The 25,556-nt window shown below is 47.5% G+C and overlaps 2 protein-coding genes and 1 non-coding gene across 3 annotated transcripts in view; all 3 read left to right on the forward strand.

Annotated features, from left to right (window-relative positions):
• The first annotated feature begins 18 nt into the window (after positions 1-18).
• Positions 19-12,328, forward strand: LOC135818107 (neutral ceramidase-like). The gene is made up of 12 exons (XM_065331433.1): positions 19-251; positions 1,201-1,230; positions 1,664-1,722; positions 3,772-3,877; positions 4,635-4,805; positions 5,297-5,380; positions 6,065-6,196; positions 6,921-7,070; positions 7,827-8,056; positions 8,507-8,583; positions 9,713-9,829; positions 11,191-12,328. Exons 1-12 carry the CDS (start codon positions 137-139, stop codon positions 11,336-11,338), a joined length of 1,419 nt encoding a protein of 472 aa, XP_065187505.1. The 5' UTR covers positions 19-136; the 3' UTR covers positions 11,339-12,328.
• A 1,429-nt stretch (positions 12,329-13,757) lies between these two features.
• On the forward strand, positions 13,758-13,876 carry LOC135818641 (5S ribosomal RNA). The gene has a single exon (XR_010553741.1). It is a non-coding gene; the product is annotated as a 5S ribosomal RNA (ribosomal RNA).
• Positions 13,877-16,719: 2,843 nt separating this feature from the next.
• Positions 16,720-25,556, forward strand: part of LOC135818108 (telomerase protein component 1-like) — a 42,477-nt gene continuing 33,640 nt past the window's right edge. The window contains exons 1-9 of the mRNA XM_065331435.1: positions 16,720-17,845; positions 18,718-19,014; positions 19,690-19,786; positions 21,151-21,431; positions 22,310-22,431; positions 22,903-22,960; positions 23,410-23,509; positions 23,890-23,999; positions 25,434-25,515. Of these exons, the coding sequence (XP_065187507.1) occupies positions 16,850-17,845; positions 18,718-19,014; positions 19,690-19,786; positions 21,151-21,431; positions 22,310-22,431; positions 22,903-22,960; positions 23,410-23,509; positions 23,890-23,999; positions 25,434-25,515 (2,143 nt within the window). The 5' untranslated portion in view covers positions 16,720-16,849. The remainder of the gene's footprint in view (positions 17,846-18,717; positions 19,015-19,689; positions 19,787-21,150; positions 21,432-22,309; positions 22,432-22,902; positions 22,961-23,409; positions 23,510-23,889; positions 24,000-25,433; positions 25,516-25,556) is intronic.

The raw sequence follows: 25,556 nt of genomic DNA on the forward strand, positions 1-25,556 counted from the left end.
AAGTCAGTGAAGACAGTCAGTGAATTCATGAAGTGCATAATTATTCAGCTGGAATGCGCCGATAAGGTTCTATTCTTGATCTTGAACAAGTAGTTGAAGCACCGTCACGTCCGTAGCTGTAATAAAGCCAGTAATTATGATGGAGTCATGCAGGTCCGTGGCACTTGCGCTACATGTACTTGTCCTTCTTATTTGGGCACTGTGTATGCAACAATCAGCAGCTCTGAAAGCTGGCGTCGCCAAAGTGGATGGTGAGTCACTGCACTTGACTCCTATCACTCACTCATGCAGTACCAAGAGTATTATAAACCAAAGCGTACTCTTCGTCATACCAAGAGTACACATACCCATGTACTCTTGATCATACTCATGCAAGTCCGTGGCCATACTGGTCTGAAATCACAAGATATAAAAATAATAATCATGAACAGTATTTGGAATGCATACCACATGCACACTTCATTGAAGTGACTATGGGAGTATGGGGGTACTCAGTGGAGTAGCTGGTCCGCCGTTTAAAGGGGGGGGGGGGGGGCAGGCACAGTCGAAGTATTTTTGAAGCAGTTCGTACAAACAGTAGAGTTGCGCGCTTAAGAACATGGAACCTAAGTCAGTAAGAGCGTCCAGCCAGAAATACTAAGAACGGCATAGCCTAAAGCTAAGAACGGCAGTGTTGGTTTTCTGGCAGCTCATGGGATGCATATGATCCAGTACGCACTGTTTCTAAGAACGTGCTATAAGAACGCAGCCAGATTGCTGAAAAAAAATAGGAACATCCCAGGCTAGCCCCTCGGAAACAACGTTCTTGGGCGCGCGACTACTGCATGGTAGTAGTAGGTTTCAACACTAAATTGCGCTGTATAAAAAATAACCATAGCTAGCTTCAAGTCCAAGTGGACTGCATACTACTGTAGCACTCGATTCTGGCTTCCAAGCAGCTACTGAACTCAGCGGCGATCCCCAGGCCATTTGGCCTAAGTATGCATATGCTGAACAAATGTCGAACGATTTTTTCCACATGCCCTGTTCTACTGACATAGCATTGAGGCTGTTGCAGGTCTGTTAGCAGAGGGATTTTGCAATGGCGTTTCTATCATTTCGATTAGCTCGTGTGTTGACCTAGGTAAGGAAAAAGCATAGCGAAGGACCAATTCATGTATGTTCTTTTGGTTTTTTGCATATTTGTTCTGTGCCTTGCAGCAACGCTACCTGTTGGTGTTCCTTTGGCTGGTAGGTGGGCAATTGCCATTCTCCATGCAAGTTCAGAGTTCCCACTATGTCTGTCAAACTAGGTTGTCCCTTGATGCTTACCGGTGGGTCTGTGTCTGCAGAACTGCTGCACTAGTTCCACCAGGCTGTGATGCATTTGTTTGCACGTTCTGTCCTGGTGATTAGTAAAGCTTTATTTTGTACGGAGTCGTCGCAGAATTTTTGTGGTCCCTGAAAAGAGCATTGTTCAATGGGGGGGGGGGGGGGGGGGTGAACCAAAATCGCATATGCATGTACATGCATGCAGTTTGTGTCATCCAGCATAGCAAGCTACATTCATTTTGGAGAGGGATAGGTCCAAGTACAAAATGAATAATGTTCGTTTCAGGGATGGCGAAAAACTGTTGCGACGACCCCTAATGAAAAATCTTTTTTCTGCATTGGCTGTTTGCAGGCTTCAGCGCTCGTAAAACAAAATTCTGGCCAATCCCCAGGCCGACCAAGTACACTACTGTAAGTTGTATTGTGTGAGCATGTGCACCAGACCAGGCCCGGCTCTGCTAGCTATTGCAGAAAGTAACTACTTCCTTGAAGTACAATTTCCTCTGAGACAAAAATGCGATAATACTCATAAAAAGGACACACTTCAGGCTCATTACGAACATCTTGAAGTACAATGTAGTTACTTTCATTCTGTGAGTCAAATATTGAGAAACGCTAGGAAAAGGTAGTGCCACCCACAGTTAGATTATTCAAAGAGTACCGGCTCATTTACCCCAAAATACTACCAATTAGGGGTGAAACGATTAAGGGATATTCCTTAACGGTTAATCCAAAACTTATCGATTACTTATCGATTATTATCGATTAAGGGGCCGTCCGTAAATATCGATGTTTTTTTAGAGACGATATTCGTTCGTATGGGGTGAGGGTTTTTTGACGCTGTTTGTTGTTTTTGGCGGAAAAAAATATCGATCTTCACATACGCTATTTTTAGGTATGCACCTGGCTTTTACTTGCTTGTCGCGGCTCGTGCACCATGCAGCATGCAGGCACTTGAACCTTGTGTCTTGTAGTACCAAGAGTACATACTCTTGGTACTACTACTAGTACTGCAGCACGTATTATGTACCTACCTGTACACACAAACCGTTCAATATAAAAAATATCGGTCCACTGCATAAATGTATGGATGTTCGTCACGTGATTAGAGGGGGGGGGGGGGGGGGAGGGGTCTGGGGAGATATGAACAAATATCGTCTCTAAAAAAACATCGATAATTACGGACGGCCCCTAAGCACCACTGACGAAAAACTCACCATTTTGCATCAACTACAATCAATTTTGGAACTTCGAAGAGAACAAAAATAAAGGAAACATCGACCGTCGCACAGGCACAAACTGATTCTGAAGGCTACTTGTCCAGAATAGTGAGTTCCGTGAAGCAACCGGAACGAAAATTCGCGGGTACGAATCAGTGCACGGTGCAGAGAAAAGAGCCGCGTGTCATACAATAGATCTAGAGAGTACATCAGGTAGATCTACCGGGTAGAGTCTACGCGTGTGGTGTGTATCCAGAGCATGAGCAACTCGCTGTGAGCGCTGCATACGCGAATCCACTCGTACTCTGGTACATGTGCTGCACGCAGTAAAGTCATGTAGACACACTGCACATGCCGGATATTTCGTCGTACCGTATAGTATGTCGTACGAAAATGCTGTAGCGATTAGAAAAATCGTAATCGACTAGATTTTTTTCGATTAATTTATCGACTAAACCACATAATCCTTTCACCCCTACTACCAATATATTCCCTGTACTTGTACCGGTACTGGCATTCTGCGAAGACATCTCCAGTGCCCACAAGAGTACATGAAACCCAGAGTGTGCAGCTTATGACGTTTTCTGCATGGCTGTCTGTCACTGTGAAATTCTGGGACTGCGTCGTACTTGGTGCAGATCTGAGGCCGGTGGGACGTGGCGTGGTGCGTGCAACTGAGCTGCAGTTGTGCAGAAAGAGACCTGCTTGTATGCACTATATCACTAAAACGATGACGTAATCACGGAATTTCGCCATGGCAGCAACCGAACCGAGCTGCACGCTCTGGGTTTCATGTACTCTTGGTACCCATACTGACAGTTAGTAATACCTGAAATAATTGTTGGATGCGGGTTCCCAGTTACCTTTCCGTACAGATATCCCTCCCGCACGTGTTCACATCATTTCACTCATAACTATAGCATGCCTTCTTGTACTTATATTCTTCATCTTTTATGGAGAATCTAGCCTTATGGTTAGATGAGAAGGCAGGAATGCCTGTGTATCTGGTTATAAAAACAAACAAACAACAAACAAACACATAGTAAACTTCTGTCGCTCACACTGGCATCAATAAACTGACTTCAGACTGATGCCAAATAACATCCAGTACGTCCAAGTGAGAATCAGCCAAAGTCCATAGAACATATCGGTAATGCGTGCTGGTCTGAGTTGATCATCACCAACAGCCATGGTGCGAATCACGTGGCCATAAGCGCTCTTGTGTGATTGGTATTTCCAGTTCATGGAGCCCAGCGTAGGTCACCTGGATCCCACTTGGACAAAGGCGCTGGTCCTGAAAGACGACGACGGCACTGAGCTGTGCATTATCACCTTTGACGGCATCGGTAAGCCCCGTGGCGAAGCTTGACCCGCTGCACAACTACGAGTACTGTGTTAAGTGTAATTTGGGGGTCAGTTGCCTGATGATCGTGGCTACGTGAAACTCGGAGTTGCAACACAGCTTCCCCTCTCTCTCTCTTGTGTAATTTTAGGGATGTTAAAATTTCGGTGCCAGGGACCTGCCAGGTTTCAGGTGTTATTTAGAAGCAGGTGACCAGCATTCCCTTCACATACTGTGCATCCTCTAGTGCCTTTTAGGTGTAATCTAATTGAGGTGCCTGGTTTCTGTACCGAAATTAAAGTTACACCGAAAATAACGTGTTATGCAGCATGCTGTGCAGTGCATTGAGTTGCGGTAGTATAGAGTGGCTTCACATCTAAGTTATCACATGACCATACAGGACAGCCACGTTGGCTCCAACTCCAGTCAACCTCCTGCATCTATGGGTCACATGATGTTGGCAGGCATGTTGGTTCCACTGTGCACATGCCATGATCACTGTGTACACAAATTTGGTCACATGACGAAGATGTGAAACCACTCCATACAATCATGCCATGGCTGTTAACCACACCATAGTTTTTCTTGTTGTTCAAGCTTTACTCTACTCCATCTTCATACAAATTCGACAAAAGCAAGCAGATCAAATATCAAGCGTTTCAGATGTAGAAACGAGGCCACTGGAGATGCATCGTTTTCTCTCCTTTCAAAATGTACATGTAGTCATTGCATTAAATACTCGTCCTTGTTTGGTGTTGCAGGTGCAGATGGAGCGCTGCGCAAACTGGCCTACTACAAGGCAGCCGTCCTGGGCTTTCCCCTGCCTCTGTCCAACGTCATTATGTCAGGCTCTCACTCGCACAGCGGCCCTGGCGCCGTCAGTCCGGAGTTCCTGTGGGAGTTTGCGCCTGCCACGGACCTGATTGTTCCTGGTAGGTGGTCACACAGCTGTCTGCCATTTATCGGTGCAGTAGGCGAGAAGATTGAGATACCAGTCTTGATCAAGAGGTGAACGTATGGTCAGGTGTGATCATGCAACTGTGTGCCATTGGCGTTTTCCTGGTGTCCAAACGCCGAGAATATTTTGAGTCTTGACCAAGAGGTGAAAGTATGGTCAGGTCTGGTTTGATAGTCTTCTGCTCTTAGTGTACATGTAAATCAACATTCTTTCGGCCGGCTATTGGCTGAAATCATACTTTGGCCGTGTGCGGTGGCCGAAAATCGATCGATAGTTTTTCTTCTTCTCTTCACTGCTATAATGGTCCAATCTTGCATCATTGGCACCTGTGCCACATTTTGACCGGCAATTTACTTTGGTTGATGCCAAGCGGCAACACCGGCGGACTTGAATCGACTTTGAAAAATTAGTTGATTTACAGAATTTTACCTTTTATGCTGTGCACTGTCTTTTTGTGCGCTCCAGAATTGCAGAACATGGTGGCCGAGAAAATGGCTGAAGCAATGATGACCGCCTACAAGCAACTTGCACCGGCCTCGGCTGGGATCGGTAATGATGGCATCGGCTGATAGCGTCATTGTAGAGCAGTGTTTGTTGCTGTACATGTGTGCTTTTGCTAGTAATCACTGACTGTTGATTTGATTTAATTCGAGCTATAAAAAGTATGAACGCCGCAGACGTCACTACGCAACATGGCAACTTGCAAGAGGTTTATGCAAGTTGTCATGTTGTGTGGTGATGTCTGCAGCATTCACACTTTCTATAGCTCTAATTAAGTTATTCAGCACACGAAGCACAGAAGCCATATAATTTTTTCCGACTAGGCCTTTCATTCCATTACTCTTCAGGTCGAATACAATGGTGATTAGCAAGGTAGTAAGCAAGTCCTTATAACCGGCACTTTTGGCGGGCAGAGCATTGACAAAAATAGCACTTGAAAAATAGCGCTAGTGGCGCCAACAGCGTATTTGGCGGTCAAAGCATAGACCAAATAGCACTTTAAAAGATAGCGCTAGTGGCGCCAACTACACTAGCGCTATTTTTCAAGTGCTATTTTTGTCAATGCTCTGCCCGCCAAAAGTGCTGATTATAAGGACTTGCTTTCTACCTTGTTAATCACCATTGTATTCGACCTGAAGAGTAATGGAATGAAAGGCCTAGTCGGAAAAAATATATGATTGTCGTTTTATTTGAACTGTTTCTGTGCTGATTTGATGTGTGCGAACCATGCAGGCGTATCACAATTGTTCAATGTCACCAAGAACCGCCGTGCCGGTGTCAGCCCGTTCTTGAAGCCCACTGACATCGACCCGAACATGGCAATAATCAGTGTTGATTCGGCGGATGGGAAACCACTGGCTACAGGTATTGATTTAGGTCTTTCCCTGCATGTGTATGTAAGTACCTTCATTTTCATTTTGAAAAGGCGGCGTGGTGACAATAGTTTTAAAAGGATGGCAATAAAGAATAAACAGAACCAGCTGAAGCGACATTTTATGAAGGCTTTATTGGGCCTTTTCAATTATGAAGTATTTCAAGCCGAGGTGCACACGGACTCAGTTAGATTTACTGAATGTCGTCTTGAAGAAATGTTTCTACTGCCGGAATGTCACGTACAATGTAGCGTTCTTGAAGCGTTATCTGGGTATTGGCGTTTGTCCCATGGGTGTTTTCTTTGGTCATCACCACTTTATCTAGAATTTGTTCGTGACATCCCAATAAAGCCTTCGTAAAATGTCGCTTCAGCTGTTTCTGTTTATTTTCATTTCCATTGGATTGATTGTCCAAAGGCAACCCTTCTCTTTCTTGCCTATTAATTTTATGAGTAGTCCACGCACCTGTTTTCCAGCCAGTTTTCAGTTCAAAATGATCATGTTAGGCTACTGATTCTATCTTTGAGCTAGGCTCTTTCGCAATCGGGTGAGTTTGAGTGACTCAGTTGAAATGGTGTTAGCCTGTATGGGATTGACCGCTCACCAATGTCGTATCACCTCTTTGTCTATGCATGGTGTGTATTTTGTGTCTGTGTGTCTATGTGTGTCTGTACGACTCTACGTCTGTTTGCTTGTGTGTCTGCCAATTTGTCCAGTTTGGAACTTTGCCATCCATGGCACATGCCTGGGCTCGAAGAACTTGAACAGTTCAGCAGACATCATGGGAGCTGCCAACGCGGCCATTGAGTCGCTAGTTGGCGGTACCGCACTCTTTATCAATGCCGACGCCGGAGACATTGCACCAAGTAAGGAGCAATGCCACCAGTTGTGCGCGCGTGCGTGTGTGTGTTTGTGTGTGTGTGTGTGTGTGTGTGTGCGTGTGTGTGTGTGTGCGTGTGTGTGTGTGCGTGTGTGTGTGTGTTGGAAGAGGAGCGACTGGAAAGTGCATGGGTATCACCACCACCTCAAACATGTTTCTGCGGCACTACTAGTACTACCGTGTAGTGCTGTGTATTCCGAGAGATGAAAAACAGAGAACACCGACCTCCAATTCCAACCAATCAAGATCCATACTCCGTACCTTTTGCAAGCATACACCGGATGAACTCAGGATGATAACCTTTAAAGCTGTAAAGTGGTGTAGCTGACGTCCACAAAGACTTTAAAGTAACCTACATGTACTCTCAAGTACTCTCAATATTTGAATGTAGGTACATGTACACACATGTGAAGTGCCTCCTGGTTGAGGAAGCTACATGTACCCGGATATGGCAGTTCTCGGTATCTAGTAGAGAGAACTTTTTGTACTGTTTGATCAGGTGACAAGCCGATACAAACAAGCATCACCAGTTGTGCCCAAAAAGCCAGATTATTTAGTCGCATGGGCTGCCGATTATATTTGAGTTGTAGCGAAGATCATGATCCTTTGTTGTGCCTTGGCTGAGCCTCTTGACACATGAGCTGCCAGTTACAAATCTGACCTGCTAGCTGCTTGCAGTTACAAAATGTGTACCGACAAGACGACTGATCTGTCTTACTTCCTGTTTTCCGTCGTCTTGCAGCTGGGGCAACGTGCGACGGAAACGCGGAGAGGCCGCACTTTGCCGGTGCTGACATCATCGCAGCGCATGTCAAGGAAGCGCGCAGTGACGTCAAGGTCTATTCGGATCTCCAGTTGCAGCTCAAGTCACAGCTGATAGACTTTGGTCTGACTGATCTCAACCTGACTTTGGCGCGAGTGCAGAACTGCTCTTCGGGCGGACCGCTGGATATCTGTGGAATCTGTGAATTTGTAAGTCGTCGCAGCGCTCTGCTGGTGCAAGATTTCATGGTGCTACATTTTCCCTTCGCTGGTTCACATATTTTAGAGACATTTCTCTCTCTCTCTCTCTCTCCGTCTCTCTCTCTCTCTCTCATATTTTCTCTCCCCTCCCCTCCTTCTTTCTATCTCCCCTACTGTGCTGAATCCTATGCGAGTGAGCTTCGGCCCGCACCCCTGAAAATATTATTGGTCACGGTTCTGGAGCTCAGTGCCTGTATTTTTGTGTGTGGGCACCTGTCATCCTCTAGTTTCCGCACAGGATGTTGGCAACCTTGACTGAAATATGAGTAACATTTTGTCTGTGTATGTACTTCAAGTAATGGGCGGGGTATTTTCGCATCACGACTTCTCCTTTAGTGCTGTTGCTCTCGTTCTTGTTCTGATGCGAACCGTGTTTTTTTAATGTTCTTTAATATTCAGCTAAATTGTGACCTTCACCTGCGATTGGACTCTTCCTGGGTGGAGGAGATGCCGCGCTTCACAGCTGTGAAATTTGTGTAAGGCCAATGTGTCGTTTTGTGGCAGTATTAAATACTATGGCTTCTATTAGGGCTGAAACGATCGCAAAATTGTGCACACCTATTACTCATTTCTTTACCAATCGATCTACCGATTGTAACCCATAAGATTCTCTCAATTTTGATGCAATTAATCCAATTCTAGTTTTTGCGGACCGAAAGGCAGGTAAAATTGCTGTTTGAAGTAGGGCAGGGAGAATGCCAGACGCTTTGTAACTGTTAAAGTTTGTTCTGAGATGTTAGGTGCAATCCTCTGCTAATCCTTACTTGTAATTGCACCAGCAGCAGCGCTACCACCATGACCATCACCGTCAGGGTACATGTATAATTCCCGTAGCTATGCAGAAGACGTTACTTCAGTAACGTCTGGCGCTAGCCAGGGTCCACACAGCTTTAATTTGGTATTTGTTTGTTTGTGTGTTTGTTTGTTTGTTTGTTTGTTTGTGTCACGCCTGGCGCTATCCGTATCTGACGGCAAAAAAGCATAGGATGTTATAAATTTTTCAATTCTCCTTTTTTTCAGGCATATCCTGGGATTCGAACCCGCACTATCGCCCTACATGCATTCCCCCATACACTTCGCATTCATACCCATTCTTCCAAGTTGCTTCACGTTAATCTTGCGTTTGAAAGCCCTATTTGAATATTGCGGGCAGCTAGACGGTGTCGTATTACCCTCGATCGTACCTGTCCCGTACCTATTCCCTACCGTACCGTGCCATCAAAGATGGCTGGCCACAATGCATATTCAAATAGGGCTTTCAAATGCAAGATCACAATGTGAAACAACTTGGAAGAATTAGTATGTATGCGAAGTGTATCGGGGCCTGCATGCAGGGCGCGCGATAGTGCGGGTTCGAATCCCAGGTTTAAAAAAAAGGATTTTTTTAAAGAAAACATCCCTATGCTTTTTTTTGTCTAGGTCATCAAGGCAAAAAAGCATAGCGCAGGGCCCTGAGCTTCCAAGCTCTCTCGTTAATTACGACAGTGCAGAAGTGGTACGCTCTACGTCCCGATTTCGCCCTTGGGGCAGCCGGCTTCATCAGGGAGCAGTAGCATGATCTTTCACCGTTCATGTCATTCGGTCGTTGTGTTTGGCTTGTTGCAGGCATGGCTCGAACACCGACATCCTCGTAACCGTCCCCGGAGAGGCTCTGAGCGGACTTGGCTTTGAAATTCGAGCGGATATGAAGAAGCTCGGCTTCGATAGTCTTGTTCTTGCGGGGTAAGTGGCCGGTGTCTTTGTGGTTGCTGGTGTGAGTGGGTGTTGTCAATAGGGTTCAGTGACTTTCGTTCATCCCATTGCAGGTGGTTGGTTTAGGTTGGCAGCAAGCGGCATGTTCTGACAAGTGGAGAGAATTGCTCTGCAGAAGTACCTTTTGTTTGCAATATAATTTGAAGTAGAAGTTTAAAATATGATATTTGGATAGTGGTGAAACGAATATACCGAATATTCGAATGTTCGTTCGGTTTGTCACATTCGAACGAATATTTCTCATGGCGAATATTCGCTAACCGGGTATGCAGAGTTTACCGGGCGACTTCAAACTTCCGTAACTTCGCAAATACTTGACCGAACCGCTTCATCGAAAGTTCCATCGGCATTAGAAAACTCTCAGCTGTCGTCTCGAAGCAACCCGGACGCGATCCGAGGTCCTGGAATGGAGTTATGGCGGTCGAACGAAAAATCACGTCTTGAGCTGAGTTTTTTTAGCGTGTAAAATGCACTTCAGCTGGGGACTTTGTGAAAATTGACCTAGAAATGGTGGAGAAATATGTGCCTTCGTTTGTCATGCCTAATAATAGTGACAATATCCAATAAAATGACTGAGAGGAGGGCGTGTGATGTCATCCGTGTTAACGAAAGAATATTCGTTCGTTAAGCCAAAGAATATTCGGCTACTGGGTTTTGATATTCGTTTCACCACTATATTTGGATATTTCGAGTAATTTTAAAAATATCCACTCGTCTGGAGCACACTTTGCTGCCAGTGTATACCTCGCTCAGGCACAGCAAACACAAATTTGTTTGCGGCCTAGTCTGGAATGAGTGGGTGTAGTAACTGGGTGGCATGGAGACCCTGATTCTGCTATTGCAAGATCTATTAAATCTACCTAAACGCGGCATTCCCCCAGCACCACGTGGTCAGTCCAAGATTGAGATTACATTCCAGATGGACGCCAAAAATAAATACGGCTACGAGATCCAGTGCAGGCAGTGCAACCCAAGTGAGTGGGTACAAGGTTCACAGAATAGTGCTGCCTGTCCTAAACATCCGAGAATAGCACAGAATCTACTAGTACTAGTCAGGCCCACCGGAACCGGTCCGGTTGGTCAGGTTATTACCGGACCAACATTTCAGCCGCCAACACATGTTTCCTACTGTGGAGGTCATGACTGTGTACCCGCCATACCATACACAAACTGTATGAACGGCCATGATACTGCCGGACCAATCGAAAGTGGCTTCCGGCGATCCTGCTAGTTACATGGAGAGTACGAAGCCGCTGGCTTGAGTTCAGGGTCGACACTTGACTTACGCTGGGGATTTCTTTGTCTGCTCCTGCTCCTCTGTTGCTGTGTAGGTATAGCAACGACCACATGGGTTACTTTGCCACGGTACAGGAGTATGACGTTGGTGGTTATGAGTCCTTGCTGACCTTCTGGGGATCTGGCACGGCCGAGAAAATCCGTCAGTCCTGCAGCGCGGTGGCATCTGCACTGGCTTCGTGAGCGCGTCAGAGCAACTTCCAAGCTGCCCCACCGCCTGCGACAACATCCCCTGTGAAATGTTACCAGAAACTGCAAGGTGCATGACTGCCGAGAAGGGACACAAATCTCCATTGCTGTGACTCTACGTAACAGCAATAACTTTTTGTTCCCATTCTCTATACAACCACATGTATTAGATGTATAAAGCTCCGCATCTAGGTGCGTCGAGCACTCTCTCTCTCTCTCTCTCTCTCTCTCTCTCTCTCTCTCTCTCTCTCTCTCTCTCTCTCTTTCTTTCTCTCACTCTCTCTCTTTCACTCTCGATCTGCCACAACTCACTCTAATTGTAAAACTGCAAGGTGCATGTATATAAGCAAGAAGGCATACTCATGTACTGTCTCTCCCACACGCCGCCACTCGTGTTCACTCGTTGTCGTGCCAAAAAATTCTATTTGCAGTACGGTGTTGTTCTCGTCTGGTACTTTTGTTAGCAATGTTGTCAAATTTCTAGTAGCTTGTCTTCTTTTTCATCTGGCTGGACCAAAGAGCATGCAATAATTATTATAGTGATGTCACGTTTTTCTCCGTCCATGTTCTGTTAAAAAAAATTATAGAGAAGCGGTGGCTTGTCTTTTAGTTTTTGATTGTTACAGTGTTTTGCACAGATGACTGGTGTTGTCGCCTACCTTTCTGATCTGGCACTAATTGTTCAGGGAAGTTCTTCCTGTCGCCTGGTTGGGCGTGATTTTATGATAAATTAGCGAATTTATCAAATTTCTTTGTAGAGTATTTAAAACGATTTATTCCACTCCTACCTTTTCTGATTTTCTAGCTTCCTCTATTTTTTTTTATTCAATCATTTATTTATTCTAGGTGGAAGAGAGTGTTACCTACTCGTGAGTTGGGCTGGCTGTAGGCTGGCCGGCTTTAGTAGCAGTATGCTGCATCTAATAACGTGGGCAGTATTGCCCCTGCTGATATTATGATGTAACATTGTGCTTTGCCTGTCAACAGCCATATTGCTCTCTGTAGCTACGCAATTCTGTGGCCACATACTATACCGCACGTGGGAAAGTTTCATACATGGACAATTACGGATCATAGTTGTTAGACGAACCCGAAGTGGCTTACGTATGAAAACTTCCCACTTTGTTCTCATTACCCTTTGGAAGCATCCAAAGTTGTCAGGACTCAAATTCCATTTTCAAACGAATTTCACACCCAAAGAAGTGTGATAATATACACGGATCAGAAATGCTACAAAACCGCTGTAGCACGTGTCGATTATTCCGCTTCTGCCTTGGATTTTTGTACAATGTAGTTGTAACTTGCAAGAAAACCATTGTGTGGTAGTGCGCTCTGCCCTTGTTAGGGTATTGAGCAATTTTTGCAGCAAGGACCTCATTTGCATGTACGAGTAAGCTCCATGTCTCTCAAATAATTCCAATGAATGAAGTTGCAATACATTTCACCTTGCTGTGTTCTGGTGTGGGCTGCTCATACTAGTCCTATGCGTGTAAGCGTGCTTGCACACACACACACATACACACCTTTTTGACCTTTTGACGCCCATCGCCGGAGGCGATGATAGCGATGCCACGGCAGAAGCCATAGCAACTTGTGCTGCCATGGGATTGCACCATTCAACAGCTTAAATTGCAGGGCTGAAGAATTGACCGCCACAATTCAGCCTGGTCTACACCACACAGCTATGAAGCACACACACACACGCACGCACGCGCGCGCACACGCACGCGCGCACGCACACACACACACACACACACACCGTGGCACACACACATACACACCGTGGCACACACACCTTGACCGTGACCTTGATCTTGCCCATTGCGTACGCAATGATAGCGAATGTCGGAAAGTTCAAGTGAGAACACGAGCGCAGAACTTGGCATGTCGTTTCTGGTCTCCTGGTCGACGAAATGGGCGTCCACAGACACATAGAAGAGGATCAGGAGCGGGCCGTGGCGCCGGGTGGAGTGCTACTCGCAACTCGTCTCCAGCCGGCACACACACACACGCGCGCGCGCGCGCACATGCACACGCACACGCACACGCACACACACACACACACACACACATACACACACACACATACACACACAGTTCAAGTGGACGCATATGTATGTTCGCAGAAGGAAAATGTTTCAAAATTATAGTCGTTCCATATGTGAGGGAAGCATGTTGTCACACAGTGAGACCTCGTGCACCGTGAGTGTTTGACAAAGCCAATTGCATGAAACCAAGAGTCAAGACGGCAAGAGTACGACTCGTACAGAACAGGGAGTTAGATGCATGATTGAATATTGATTGTACTCTAGTCTTGGTGAAACCATGAAGCCATGGTCCACATGGACAAACTCAGACTGCAAAGCCATACTACAGTACAATCTACATAACCGCTGGTAGCACCTGTTCTTTCGTCTACGGCCATACCACGTTGAAAATACCGGTTCTCGTCCGATCACCGAAGTCAAGCAACGTCGGGCGAGGTTAGTACTTGGATGGGTGACCGCCTGGGAATACCTCGTGCTGTAGACTTTTTTCTTTTTCTTTTTTTTTCTTTTTGCCGCCTTTTCTTTCCATTTCGCATCCACATGTGGTACTTTTGAAAGGTTTGATTATTTTGTTTTCTGGTGGCACTCCTGTTGTGCTCGGTTTCTCTCTCGAAGTGGTCAATTGTTAGTAGAAATGGCAGAGTCGGGTGATATCGGTAATACCACCGATGGAGAAAGCATTGCGCCATGTGGGCAAGTTTATGTCCACGGCCGTCCTCTGAAATACATCGTCAATCATGCAGGTGGAAAAATGTTTCTGCTTCAAGATTTCCGGGATGTGTTCTTTTTGACCGAAACGTGGCTGCGAAAGCGCTTGGAAACTGTTAGAGTGCCTCTCGTTCTAACTGCTAAAGATCAGACGGCTAAACTTCGTGAGGCTGGCTTGGTAGCGTCGAATACGTCGCGAGTGTCTGTCTTCCCCGCATCCTCTCTGGACAAAGTACTGGCTGATGTTACCATTCAACCTTACATGTCCACAGCGCAAGCCTCTCTGGCTGCAAGTTCACAATGCAAAAGTCCGACGACGAGTTTGTCGGACGACGCACTAACTACACTCAAACTGAAGCGCATGCAGTCGCTCTTACGCTCTGACCTGGTCGGCCGTGATGTCAATTGTATTCAAGCTCCAGTGCGCACGTCCGTCTCCAGCGAGACGAAGCAGCCGCAGTTAGCGCCCCTCGCCCGTTCTCCGGAGAGCAACGAGGACGTGATGACACGCACTCGTGTCGTGAAGCGACCGCAGCGCCTGTGTGACTACGACCAGCAGAGCAGCGCGTCAGAGTCAGCCGATCCCGAATGTCCGGCGGCGAAGCGAAAACGTGACTCGTTGAAACAGTACACTGGCAGTGTGTCAGCAATATGTGATGGGAATCCACACGGACTGAGTCCATGCGTATCGCCATCGTTGATGGACTCGTCGCACGCTCCCAACAACAACAATAGTAATAGCCTGGTGGTTAAGTTCCAGCGACAGTACTCCCCGGAACACGAAGCCATGCAGTGGGTTGTGCCGATGACCGGTCCGGAGCGTTTCTCACATCGGCAGCCACTGGCGAGCGCAGGCCTGTATGATGCCCCGAGTGCGGACCATTTCTACGCATCGACGTCACGCAGCGCCACCCAGTCAGTATCGTCCGCATGTGATGGAGGCAGCGCTTTATTAGCACCTCCGCTCATTGGCAGTGGGATAAAGACAACTGCCAAGGGCAAGGTGCGTGGGGCCAGCACCTCCAAGCAGAAATACAGCAAATCCTCATCCTCTAGCTTGCCGACTCAGGCACAGCAAAGCAGCTCGCAAGGACCGGGTGGACATCTTCCGTCCGCTTTCTCTTTGAACTCGGCAATACCGGAGACGCGTCCAAGACTTTTGGTGCGCGATAGTCAGCTTGTGGAAGCCGTGACCTTCTCCTCCTTCCTCGGCAAGGGCAGAGTGCCTCCTGCAGATCATCCTGTGTGGCGCTGGAAAGTTGGCGCTTCCGTCCGCAAGGAACATTACTCACTCCGCTTTACGGCAGCCTGATAACCCGGGAGCTGCGTCCTTCTCTACTGGAAAAATTGACTTGACCTGGTTTCATATTGTTAATTGTTACCAATCGGACCTACTGACTGTTTGTGTCCTCCGCCATTAGCTGGCTGCCGTGCTGATTGACTGTTTAGCAGAAGCTACTTGTTTTTAGGGGTCAGGTGTGCCTGATCACACCATTGCTTTGTTTATTTGTGTTCTAATCAACAGCTATGGCCAGGCACGTTGTCCCTGACCGGGGTACCAGCGGTTGCGGTTTTAGATCTTGCGTCGTTTTGTTTTAAATCTTTTGTTGAATGTTTGCTACGGCAATAGGGATGACTGAATGGCTATGTGCATGCATTTGAAGCTCATTTCGTTCATTGTAGGCTTTTTAAATATTTTTTCTTTCCGTTAGCGATTTGGGCAGGCCGAGGCTTCTGTCGCACAGAGAATTATCTACGCTACATCAAGTGCTGTGTAACACCCTCTGTGTGGATGCTATGCGTCAGGCAGGCCCTTTCCAATCACTGCTGTTGGTTCCGCTTTTTCATAGAAAGGTGGCATTTTGCACACCGGAAGTGCGGGGTACCTGTAGTGCATGTACTCCGATCTGGGGAGTTGCACACTTGTGACTTGGGATCACTTGGGGTTATTTTCTCTTTGTTAAAAAAAAAAAAAAAAAAAAAAAAAAATTTTCTCTTTGTTAAACAATCATGTACAACGATTCAAGAAGTGTACATAACCATTACTCCTGGTAGTAGTAGTAGTAGTAGTAGTAGTGCATACTCCTGACTGTAGTGAGTACACGTATAGTAGGCATGGGATTCATTCAGTGGCATTACCCACACCCCATGACCCTCAGGTTCATACTGACATCATAGTCACTACTGAAGTACTAGTACTAAAAGTAGTGCATGGCTAAAGTAATTAGATACAATGCACAATTATGGACAGACTAGTCAATGCGACTGTGTCCTCGGCCTCCCATGATGATCCATTTGTACACCATGGCATGTACATGGTTTTCTGCTTCACGAATAACGTTATTCGTGAAGCAGAAAACTATAAACTGCAGCCTGTGCAGGGAGTATTTTGACAAGAATGATGAAATCAGCTGATTCTGTGATTGCATCTGATTGACGAAACAGTCGATTTGTTCTTTTTGCCAAATACGGAGCCCATGTCACCATGGTCACACACTGTACGACTGTCTAGTCCGTACAGCGAAAAGACTGTTTACTGGTTTACCGGTCCAGAACGCCTCCCCGGCGCGGCACATGGGTGTTCCACCACAGAAAAACTCAAACAGTTCGATGTCGAGAAATTGTTCTTCTTCACTTCAGTTCAGTTCACATGTTCCGTCGTTCGGTCATGGGTTGCTGAATTGAGCCACGCAGGAATTGGTTGTAGCAGAATCTACCCTGAGCACAAGACTGCTTTGCGTGGTCCACCATGGACCGCCAGAAGCAGAAAGGTGGCGTCGGGAGCTTGCACAACCCCCTGCTGTCGTCAGCTCGCACCAATGCCAAATCCAAATCAGACGCTGCGACTCCGCAGCAAGCCAAGTCCGGAGGCTTGGCAAAACCGCCTTCAACTGCGGGCAAGCTAAGCAACCCGCTGCTAAGCACTTCTCTTACTTCATCTACTCTTCTTTCCTCAAGAACTAGCCCGGGCTCGACCAGGAATACTCTGCTGAGCTCAAGCGGTACTTCAACGCAGCCGCTGTTGAGTTCCCAAATTGCGGCTCGGCCTAAAACAACACAACGCCTTTCGTCGTTGGAAGGGGACAAGCGGTCCACTGCCCTGCTCAGCCTGTCCACGGGCACGAAGCTCAAAGACAAGTCGGGTAATGATTCGACCGACGGAGGTGTCGCCATGGGCCGTCAGCTGTCGCACGCTTCAACTGGCGGAACAGGCACGCCTGCTTTTGGGGTCGCAACACCCATGGACCTTGAATCACCGCAGCCGCAGACAGCAAGCCTTGCCAACCCGCTGCTACATTCGTCCAGGCTTACGTCACACGGCGGTTCACTCTCATCTCGGACACAGTCGTCGCTTTCCCCGGCTGGTTTGGCCGGCCAAATCACCGCCGGTCTTCAGCTGTCAACACCATCGACCGTCACGTCCCGACAGGGTTCACACTCGAGCTCACACACAGGCAGTCACATGTTATCAAGCAGTTTGTCATCCACCGTGTCGAGCACTTCCTCTGCCAAACGGTTACGAGTAGACGCAGCGAAGCATGCCAACAGCAGCAAACAATCCGGCGACGAACACCACCGCTGGGAATCGATGCCGGCTAGCGAGGTCATCGAGCTGCCCGACTACGATTTCCCAGTCGCCGCGGTGTCGACAGAGCGACGCGGCATGAAGCGCAAGTTGTTCACCGTCCGGGAGCAATCGTCGGTGTCCATTGAGTCACCACTGGTGCATGTTGGTCAGCTGAAGGTGAGTTGACCGCTGCCGTGTGCCGATGTTAGCTCAGGGGGGAGTGCTTTGGGCCTTTAGTATTGGTCTTAGCCAGATTGCATGTACATACAGTAAATGCAGAAATTTTCGGTGGTGTTTTATTTTCGGTAACTTCGGTGCCGACAATTTTTACCGATAATAAAACGCACCGAAAATTTCGGTACAACCGATACTGTATACATGTAGTACTAGTACCCCTACCTGAAGAACGGGTTTTACCGAAAATTTCCCTCTACCGAACCGCCGATTTTGGAGAAAACCCAAAATATTACACCACCGAAAATTTCTGCTTTTACAGTACATGTATACAACATACGTATACACAGTGGGAAATTATGTTAATGTACAAAGAGATAGCGTCGGCATTTCTTTGCCAGTTTCCCATCCGCATTGGATTTTACAGTGGTGTGCCATGCCAACCTATGGAGCCACACTCTGGCATGATGTGTGTATGTGTGGGTGGGAGTGGGTGTGTGCGTGGGTGTGAGTACATGTGCACATGTGCTTGTTCTCGTGTGTGCGTGGGGGGGGGGGGGGGAGTGTTAGGGTGTGTGCGTGGGTGGGTATGCATGTGCTTGTGTGTGTGTGTGTGTGTGCGCGCATGCGCGCGTGTATGTGGGGGAGGGGGGGGGGGGGAGACAGGATGCTCACCTGGCACTTAGATACCCCCCGGGTGTATGCTCACGCCTCCGTTTATAAAGACCTCTCTATCCATGGCGATCTAGATTCCTATCTCTTCCAGGATTTCTGAAGACGTTCCCATTATCGCCTCTGTGTGTGTGTGCATAAGTTTGTCTAAATGTGTCTTGGCTGGCTTGTGTGTTGCGTCCTCTGTGTGCTATTCTCATCAGGCTACCTTGATCAACACGGTCGCAGGCTCGCTTATCCGACAGCCCAACTTCAAGAACGAGTCGGACCCCACGCGACACGACCTCGTCGCGATGACCAGCTCGCTGGTCAAGTACGACGCCGAGTTTGTGCTGAAGCTGGCGCTGTACGCGCGCTGCGAGCTGAACATTCGCACCACGGCCAACTTTCTTCTGGCGCTGTCTAGCAACGTGATCCTGTGCCGACCGTATCTGAGGAAGTACTTCTGCAGCTCCATACGCCTGCCATCAGACTGGATCGAAGTAGCCGAGCTGTACATGGTGAGTTCATCTACAAACTAACTTGGTACTGTAAGACCAGTGGTGTTAACGAACATTTAATTCTTACGATTTAACGATTTAAAAAAAAACCCCGTTAACATTTGAAGTCGTTATGTGCAAAACGATATGTACGTACGTGTACAGTCATTTGCCTGTTTTGAGACAGAATTCGTTAGAATTTCACCTCGCTAACCCACCAAAATCCGGAGATCGTTAACTTTAATTGGCGTTAAAATATCTGGTCTTACAGTATGTGAAAAGTGGCTGCAGTACGGCCATTAGCCATTAAAAAAATTAGGTTACCGTATTTTCTGGAGTATAATCCGCACCCAGATTTTGTCACGGAACACAGATATCTACCCTGTATATCACGTTCATTTGACCATCGTAGTAAAAGGCGCACTGACTATTCCAGGGTGAAGTACGAGTGTTTAAATTAAGTGTCGCCGTGTGTGTTACTGTGTGTGTGTTACTGTGTGTGTGTGTTACTGTGTGTGTGTGTTACTGTGTGTGTGTGTTACTGTGTGTGTGTGTGTGTGTGTGTGTGTGTGTGTGTGTGTGTGTGTGCTACACTGTGTGTGTGTGTGTCCTACACTGTGTGTGTGTGCTTGTGTATGTGTGTGTCCCTGTCTGTGTTTGTTACTGTGTGTGTGTGTGTTATCTTATACACCGCAGTCTTTCCATGATAACTCGCTCAACTACGGCGCTCTGCCTGTTGCTCTGCGCCGTGCCATGGCGGACAAGTTTCCAGACTTTGACGAGTACCAGCTTGGTAAGCAGTGAATATAGTACAAAGCTTTACATGTCCCACAGAGCTGTGTATGTCCCACAGAGCTGTGTGTGTCCCAATGTCTCCAGCTGTGTACAGTCAGTATTGCCTGTAAGGTTGGCGGCTATAGTAATATACCGGCTATAGTAATATACCGGCAAGAGTAGATAAACAAGAGTGTGCAACTCCGGATCTCTCCTGCACAATCTGCAGATACCCCCGCCCACAGAGGAATGTTTTGTTGATGTCACCTTTTTTCAGAGAAACGCGCATTTTGCCGCAGAGCAGTGTGTGAGCACGTGCTGGGCACCGACCTTGTAGTGTAAAGCCGGGCCAAGTGCACAAGGTAAAACTTTCCGAAAGACTTGCAGCGCGTGCGTCGTCGAAAAGATTACGTCAACAATATATTCCGCCGTGGGCCTACCCATCCGCGAGTTGCACACTCTTGTTTATCTACTCTTCATACCGGCTATAGTGATCGATTTATCAAATTTATTTTCATTTGCCATAACTAAGTATACACAGTTATCGCGTATAGTAATAATCGTCTATAGTAGTATATCGCCTATAGTGATCAAATTCTATTTCGCAAGACCTTTATTACATTCTTTTTGCATCGGTTTTAGTGATTGATGTAAAATCAAGTGGTGTCAGAGGAGAACAGGGTGGTTACTTCTTCGTGAAGAACTAGCTTGTCCAGTGTTGTTTGGTGAGTTCTGCTTGTACAAGTTGCCAAATATGCCTCCATGATCGTGAGGAAATCATGCGGCTGATGTTGTGTCTCAGGAGCTGTAGCCAGCTACATGTATGCAGTGCGTATGTGCACGGCGTGCAGAGTCGTTTGACACCCCACTCGCATACATTGCATGCAGTATCGGTCATAGCAATAATATTACTGTTGAACTGGTAATTTTAGCGACGTAAAAACCCTAGCGAATTTAACGATCGACTCATTTTCGGGAAAGTTTCTAGTCGCTAATCCGTTGAGACATTAGTAGTGCACTGGTGATCCGTGAGTACAATGCAGTACTCCATCATAGTACATGTAGTAGTTGTACTACCGGTAGCACCACAGTCTACGCAGTATCAAAATGTGTACAACACGTATTTGTACTATTTTGTAGGCTTGAGAATCGGGAGTGTTGTACCTTTTCATCACATTTTGCTTATCCTTTGCAGGTGATGAGTTGATTGTGTACTGTGCATGGTAGTGAGTGCAAGCATGTCTGTGTGTGTGTGTGTGTGTGTGTGTGTGTGTGTGTGTGTGTGTGTATGTGTGTGTGTGCGTTTTGCGCACGCTCGTGTGGGTGCGCGCGTGCCTGTGCCGGTGTCGGTGCGTGTGTGTGTGTGTCTTTTTTGCTATGCAGCCAAGTACAACAAGGACAAGTCCAAGAACAAACGGAAGAAGGTCAAGAAGACCAAGAAGGGCGGGCAGGATGAAGACGGGGGCCGTCGTGGTCGGGGTCGTGGTGCCCGAGGCGGACGAGGGCGAGGGAGAGGACGAGGACGAGGGTATATGGTTCGTAGCCAGTACTTTGGAAGGCCCAGCGAAAGCAGTGATGGTGACAGTAGCGACGGTAGCGGCAGCGACAATTCGTCCGGCAGCGAGTCCGAGTTTGATGAAGACGTTCTGGTCCCAGAGACGCCGGTACGTTTATCAAGAAGTCAGCTTTGTGAGGATGGTAGCTCTGGGAACACTGCTCAGTACATTGTACTGTGCTGTTCAATGTAATCCGATCACGCGAGTCACGTTTGCGTAGCCATGAACCACTTCACATCCCAGTGTTTGCAGGTCTAGGGCTGCACAGCACCCGGCGTGGCATTGACTCGCTTGATCGGATTTCATTGAGCAGTGCTCTATTTGAGTTTGCATGGAATGACAGAAACTACAGCAAGACCTGTCAAGGCGACCACTCGGATAAGGCGATCACCTGTCCCAGAAGACCACTGCAGCCAGGACCAAGGGATGCTATTTCCAGTCAAACGACACTGAATAAGGAGACCACATTTTAAAGGTCCCTTGAGCGGTCGTCTTAGACAGGTTTCACTGTCGTTGAAAATTGAACAGGCCTCGTGGATGGGCATCTCCCGTGTGTTGCCACTTGAATAGAAGAACCGAATTAGAAGTGAGGATGTGCTGACTCACTCCCGTAGGTGCACTGTTGTTCTGTTTGCTCACTCGCGTGCGCGCGCGCGCGCGTATCAAAATTCTCTTTGATCTTAGCATGCTCGCCGGGATGGTTCCTAGTGTGACATCATTCGCACTGTGTATTCCAGGGACGTAGGAAGGTATTTTAGTGTGGTACAGTCAGCCATCTCGAGGACAATTTACTCGTGGGGGAGGAATTGCTGAGCCGAACGATTTGGAATTTTTAGAGCCCAGATCAGTGTATTTTATTGACTCACGGCGGTGACTTGGGTTCTTGGGCAAAAAGTGGTATGATTAGTACCGTAGTGACCGTAGCGTGTCCGTCGCCCCTGTGTTGCGCCTGTCTCAGCTCTGGGTATTTGCTGGTTTCCGTGCAGTTGGAAGAGCGGCGCCTGGAGGCCAAGCAGCTGGTCGCGCAGACGTTCACGCTGAAGCAGCTGATCCGCAAGATCCACATCACCAAGCCGGTCAACTTCGTCATGGCGCTGCTCGGTAAAAAGTGAGTAGTTTGCCGTCACCATGGTCACCAGCTGGCCCTCTGAACGCCGTCCCCTTTCCGAGTCCTCTGATTCTGACTTTCTAGCGCACTCACTCATTTGCTGAAATTTCTGAAAGCCTAGCTCAGCTAAGAGGAAGAAAGATTCAATGTCCACGACAGTACTCTTATTGGCGATGGTGCCATCGTGAGAACGCTGTCCCCTTTCCAAGTCCTCTGATTCTGACTTTCTGGCACACTGACTCGTTTGCTGAAATTTCTGAAAGCCTAGCTCAGCTAAGAGCAAGAAAGAAAAGTGAAAAAGCTCCCGCATGTACGTGAACTACAACAGTGCATGTAGAAAAAGCAGCAAGGGCGCCGGCCCCGGTCATCCCATGGAAATTTCAATGTCCACGACAGTACATGTACATATACACACTGCTGGGTTCTCTAAGCGTCTCCATGATTGTGTTCTCTTGCGTGTCCCTGGTGCAGGTATCCCAACGATCTGGACAGCTTCTACCGGACTCGGCTGGACGGTACTTGGGACCCGGTACGTTAGTAACGTTACGCATATGACTTTGTTCTCTCTGATACCTAAAGGTGACACGTATGAATGCTGGTGTTATTGTTACAAGGTCTGTAGGAGGGCTAGGGCTCTGGTCCAATCAGGCTTATATTCCGCTGACGTGTTGTTGTGTACATATATGTATGGCACTAAGCTGCACCCCAAAAATCGTCTATGGTGCCATCAACAGCAAGCCCCCCCCCCCCCCCCCCCTGCCATGCTCCACTGTTGTTCTATGTAACGTAATGTTTGTCAACACTAAAGCCTGGCGTGCTTGTCGATGATCCATCTGGACAACAAGGCTTGTATTGAAAAATAGGCTTTTAAGGAGAGAACCGTGTACAAAAGACAGCGCAGTACATGCATTGCGATGCACAACAAACAGTAGGCACCAGTGAGTCATTTTCTTATCATGTTTTCCACGTCGTTTGCAGGACATGGCCGGGAAGCGCATGAAGCTCAAGACACCCGAGACGTGGGAAACACAGGTGTCCAGTCGCGGCAACAAGGCGGCTGTTTGGGAGGATTTGATCGGTGAGTCATGCACTGTGCTCTGTCATTGCTCTTGAGAAGATTTGTTGAACAGAATTCAAGATGGTCAAGGGATCGTTATTGTTTGTTTGTGCGTAGCTTTGGCCGTAGACGGCATGCTTTCTGTGATGAGCTTTGAAAGTGTGCATGTGCGTGTGTGTGTGTGTGTGTGTGTGTGTGTGTGTGTGTGTGTGTGTGTGTGTGTGTGTGTGTGTATGGGCGGTTCAATAGCCGATTGAGTCATCTTTCCGAGATTCCTTTTGAATCTCTCTCCCGTCTTTGGAGGGAGACCCGTGTGACTAGTCATGGCATTGAGCAAGTACAAGCGGTGTATGTATATATGTGTGTGTTCTGGTAACGTTTGCGTGCATTGTTGCTTTCAGCACATAACAAGCTGCCGTTCATGGCCATGCTGCGCAACATCCGCAACATGATCCTGAGTGGCATGGACCCCAAGAGCCACGATTGGGTCATCAAGAAGCTGTCCAATCGAGTAAGTAAATCTTATAAGGCCCAAACAAAAAATGACCTTGTTTCCGAATTCTGAAACTTTTTTTGGTCCCAAATGTATACAAACGGTGGCAATGCCATGTATGCAAGTGCACTCAACGAGTCATAACTCAGTCAAATCTCAACCGAATTCCACAATCGAAACACCTACAAGGTAGCAGAGATTCCCAGCTGTCGGCTCGAAACCCGCCGGGGTCGATACGAGCTAGAATAACGGAGCTGGAAGGACTCGAACTGTTTGCTTGATTTCTGAGGATGTACGAAAACAGGAATACACCACAGGCTGTACAAGAAGGCAGTGAGTCAGTCAACTCTGACATTGATCCTTGCCATGATATATGTACAATGTACATGTGTAGGTGCTCTTGTCCATCAATACCACAACGATTGAGGAACCAAAAAAAGTGTCCAAAAAAAGTTTCATTCCGGGCGACCAAGTCTCCTTTTTGAGGGGTTGCCGACCGGAAACAAGCCTATTTTTTGTTTTGGCCTAATCAAGAGTCCATAACCCCAAGAGTATGTAACTGGGGTCTGGCTGCTGTAGGCCCACTGCGCGGCGGAATTCCAACATTACGTCATGCTGCTGAGGCACAGCTGTACAAAACTCCGCATTCCGCGGTGCTTGGAACCAGTGAGTAGTACACGCGCAACGAACATGTACAGTCAAATCTGTCGTTAGCGACCTCTGCTGTAGGCGACCATCTACCGTTAGCGACCGATTTTCCGTGCACCGACGGTTTCACATACAAACTGATCTGTCCAGAGCGACCATCTGCTGTGCGCGACCAGCGACCGCGATTTCATGCACGGTGGCTGCATTCAAATCTGCTGTAAGCGACCGCGACCCAGGTTCAGTAAGGTGCGAAACTGTACTTGCCAGTGCGCTGTCAACTGCAAAGTGTGAAAATGCGCTGTCTTGCAAGTGTGATCGACTGGCGCCTGGCCTGTACTGAGGCTGTGCTGTAGCTCTCAAGTCCAGGCAGTGTCGATCTACTGCCGTGTCGCATACGCGTACTATACGGGTATGGTCGTCGTTGAATATCCAATACTAGTAAAATGATATTAAAAATCACATTTATCCTCGTCGATTTGAGTACATGGAAGCATATACCTGGTATGCCGGATTTACCATACATCTGCCGTAAGAGACCATCTGCCGTAAGCGACCGCTTTTTCTTGCACCAAGGGGCGGTCGCTTACGACAGATTTGACTGTACATCATTTTTGACGTAATGTTGGAATTCCGCCGCGTGGATCCCCATGTACAGAGTTGCACACTCTTGGGGTTATAGCGGTGTGTAATATTTTTCTTCACCCCTCATCTTTTTGTGAGGTGTTCTTTGGAAATGTATCTACTGACACGTGACGGTTTGTAATGAGCCGACCCCCGCGTTCCTTGTCACCCTGTTTGTTTCAGAACGCTGTTGCCAACAGCCGGCAGTTCCCGTTCCGATTCCTCTCGGCGTACGAAATCCTCGACGCTTGTCTGGCAGAAGCAGGTAAGATAGAGAGATTACTAGTAGAGTGTATTGCAGACCAT

Source organism: Sycon ciliatum, chromosome 5 (genome assembly GCF_964019385.1).
Source record: "Sycon ciliatum chromosome 5, ocSycCili1.1, whole genome shotgun sequence".
Taxonomy (NCBI): domain Eukaryota; kingdom Metazoa; phylum Porifera; class Calcarea; order Leucosolenida; family Sycettidae; genus Sycon; species Sycon ciliatum.

Coding starts and splice junctions, on each gene's coding strand:
- LOC135818107 (XM_065331433.1), top strand. CDS start 137: ATGATGGAGTCATGCAGGTCCGTGGCACTTGCGCTACATGTACTTGTC. Junction 5,381..6,064: donor ACCGGCCTCGGCTGGGATCG/GTAATGATGGCA, acceptor CGAACCATGCAG/GCGTATCACAATTGTTCAAT. Junction 9,830..11,190: donor GATAGTCTTGTTCTTGCGGG/GTAAGTGGCCGG, acceptor GTTGCTGTGTAG/GTATAGCAACGACCACATGG.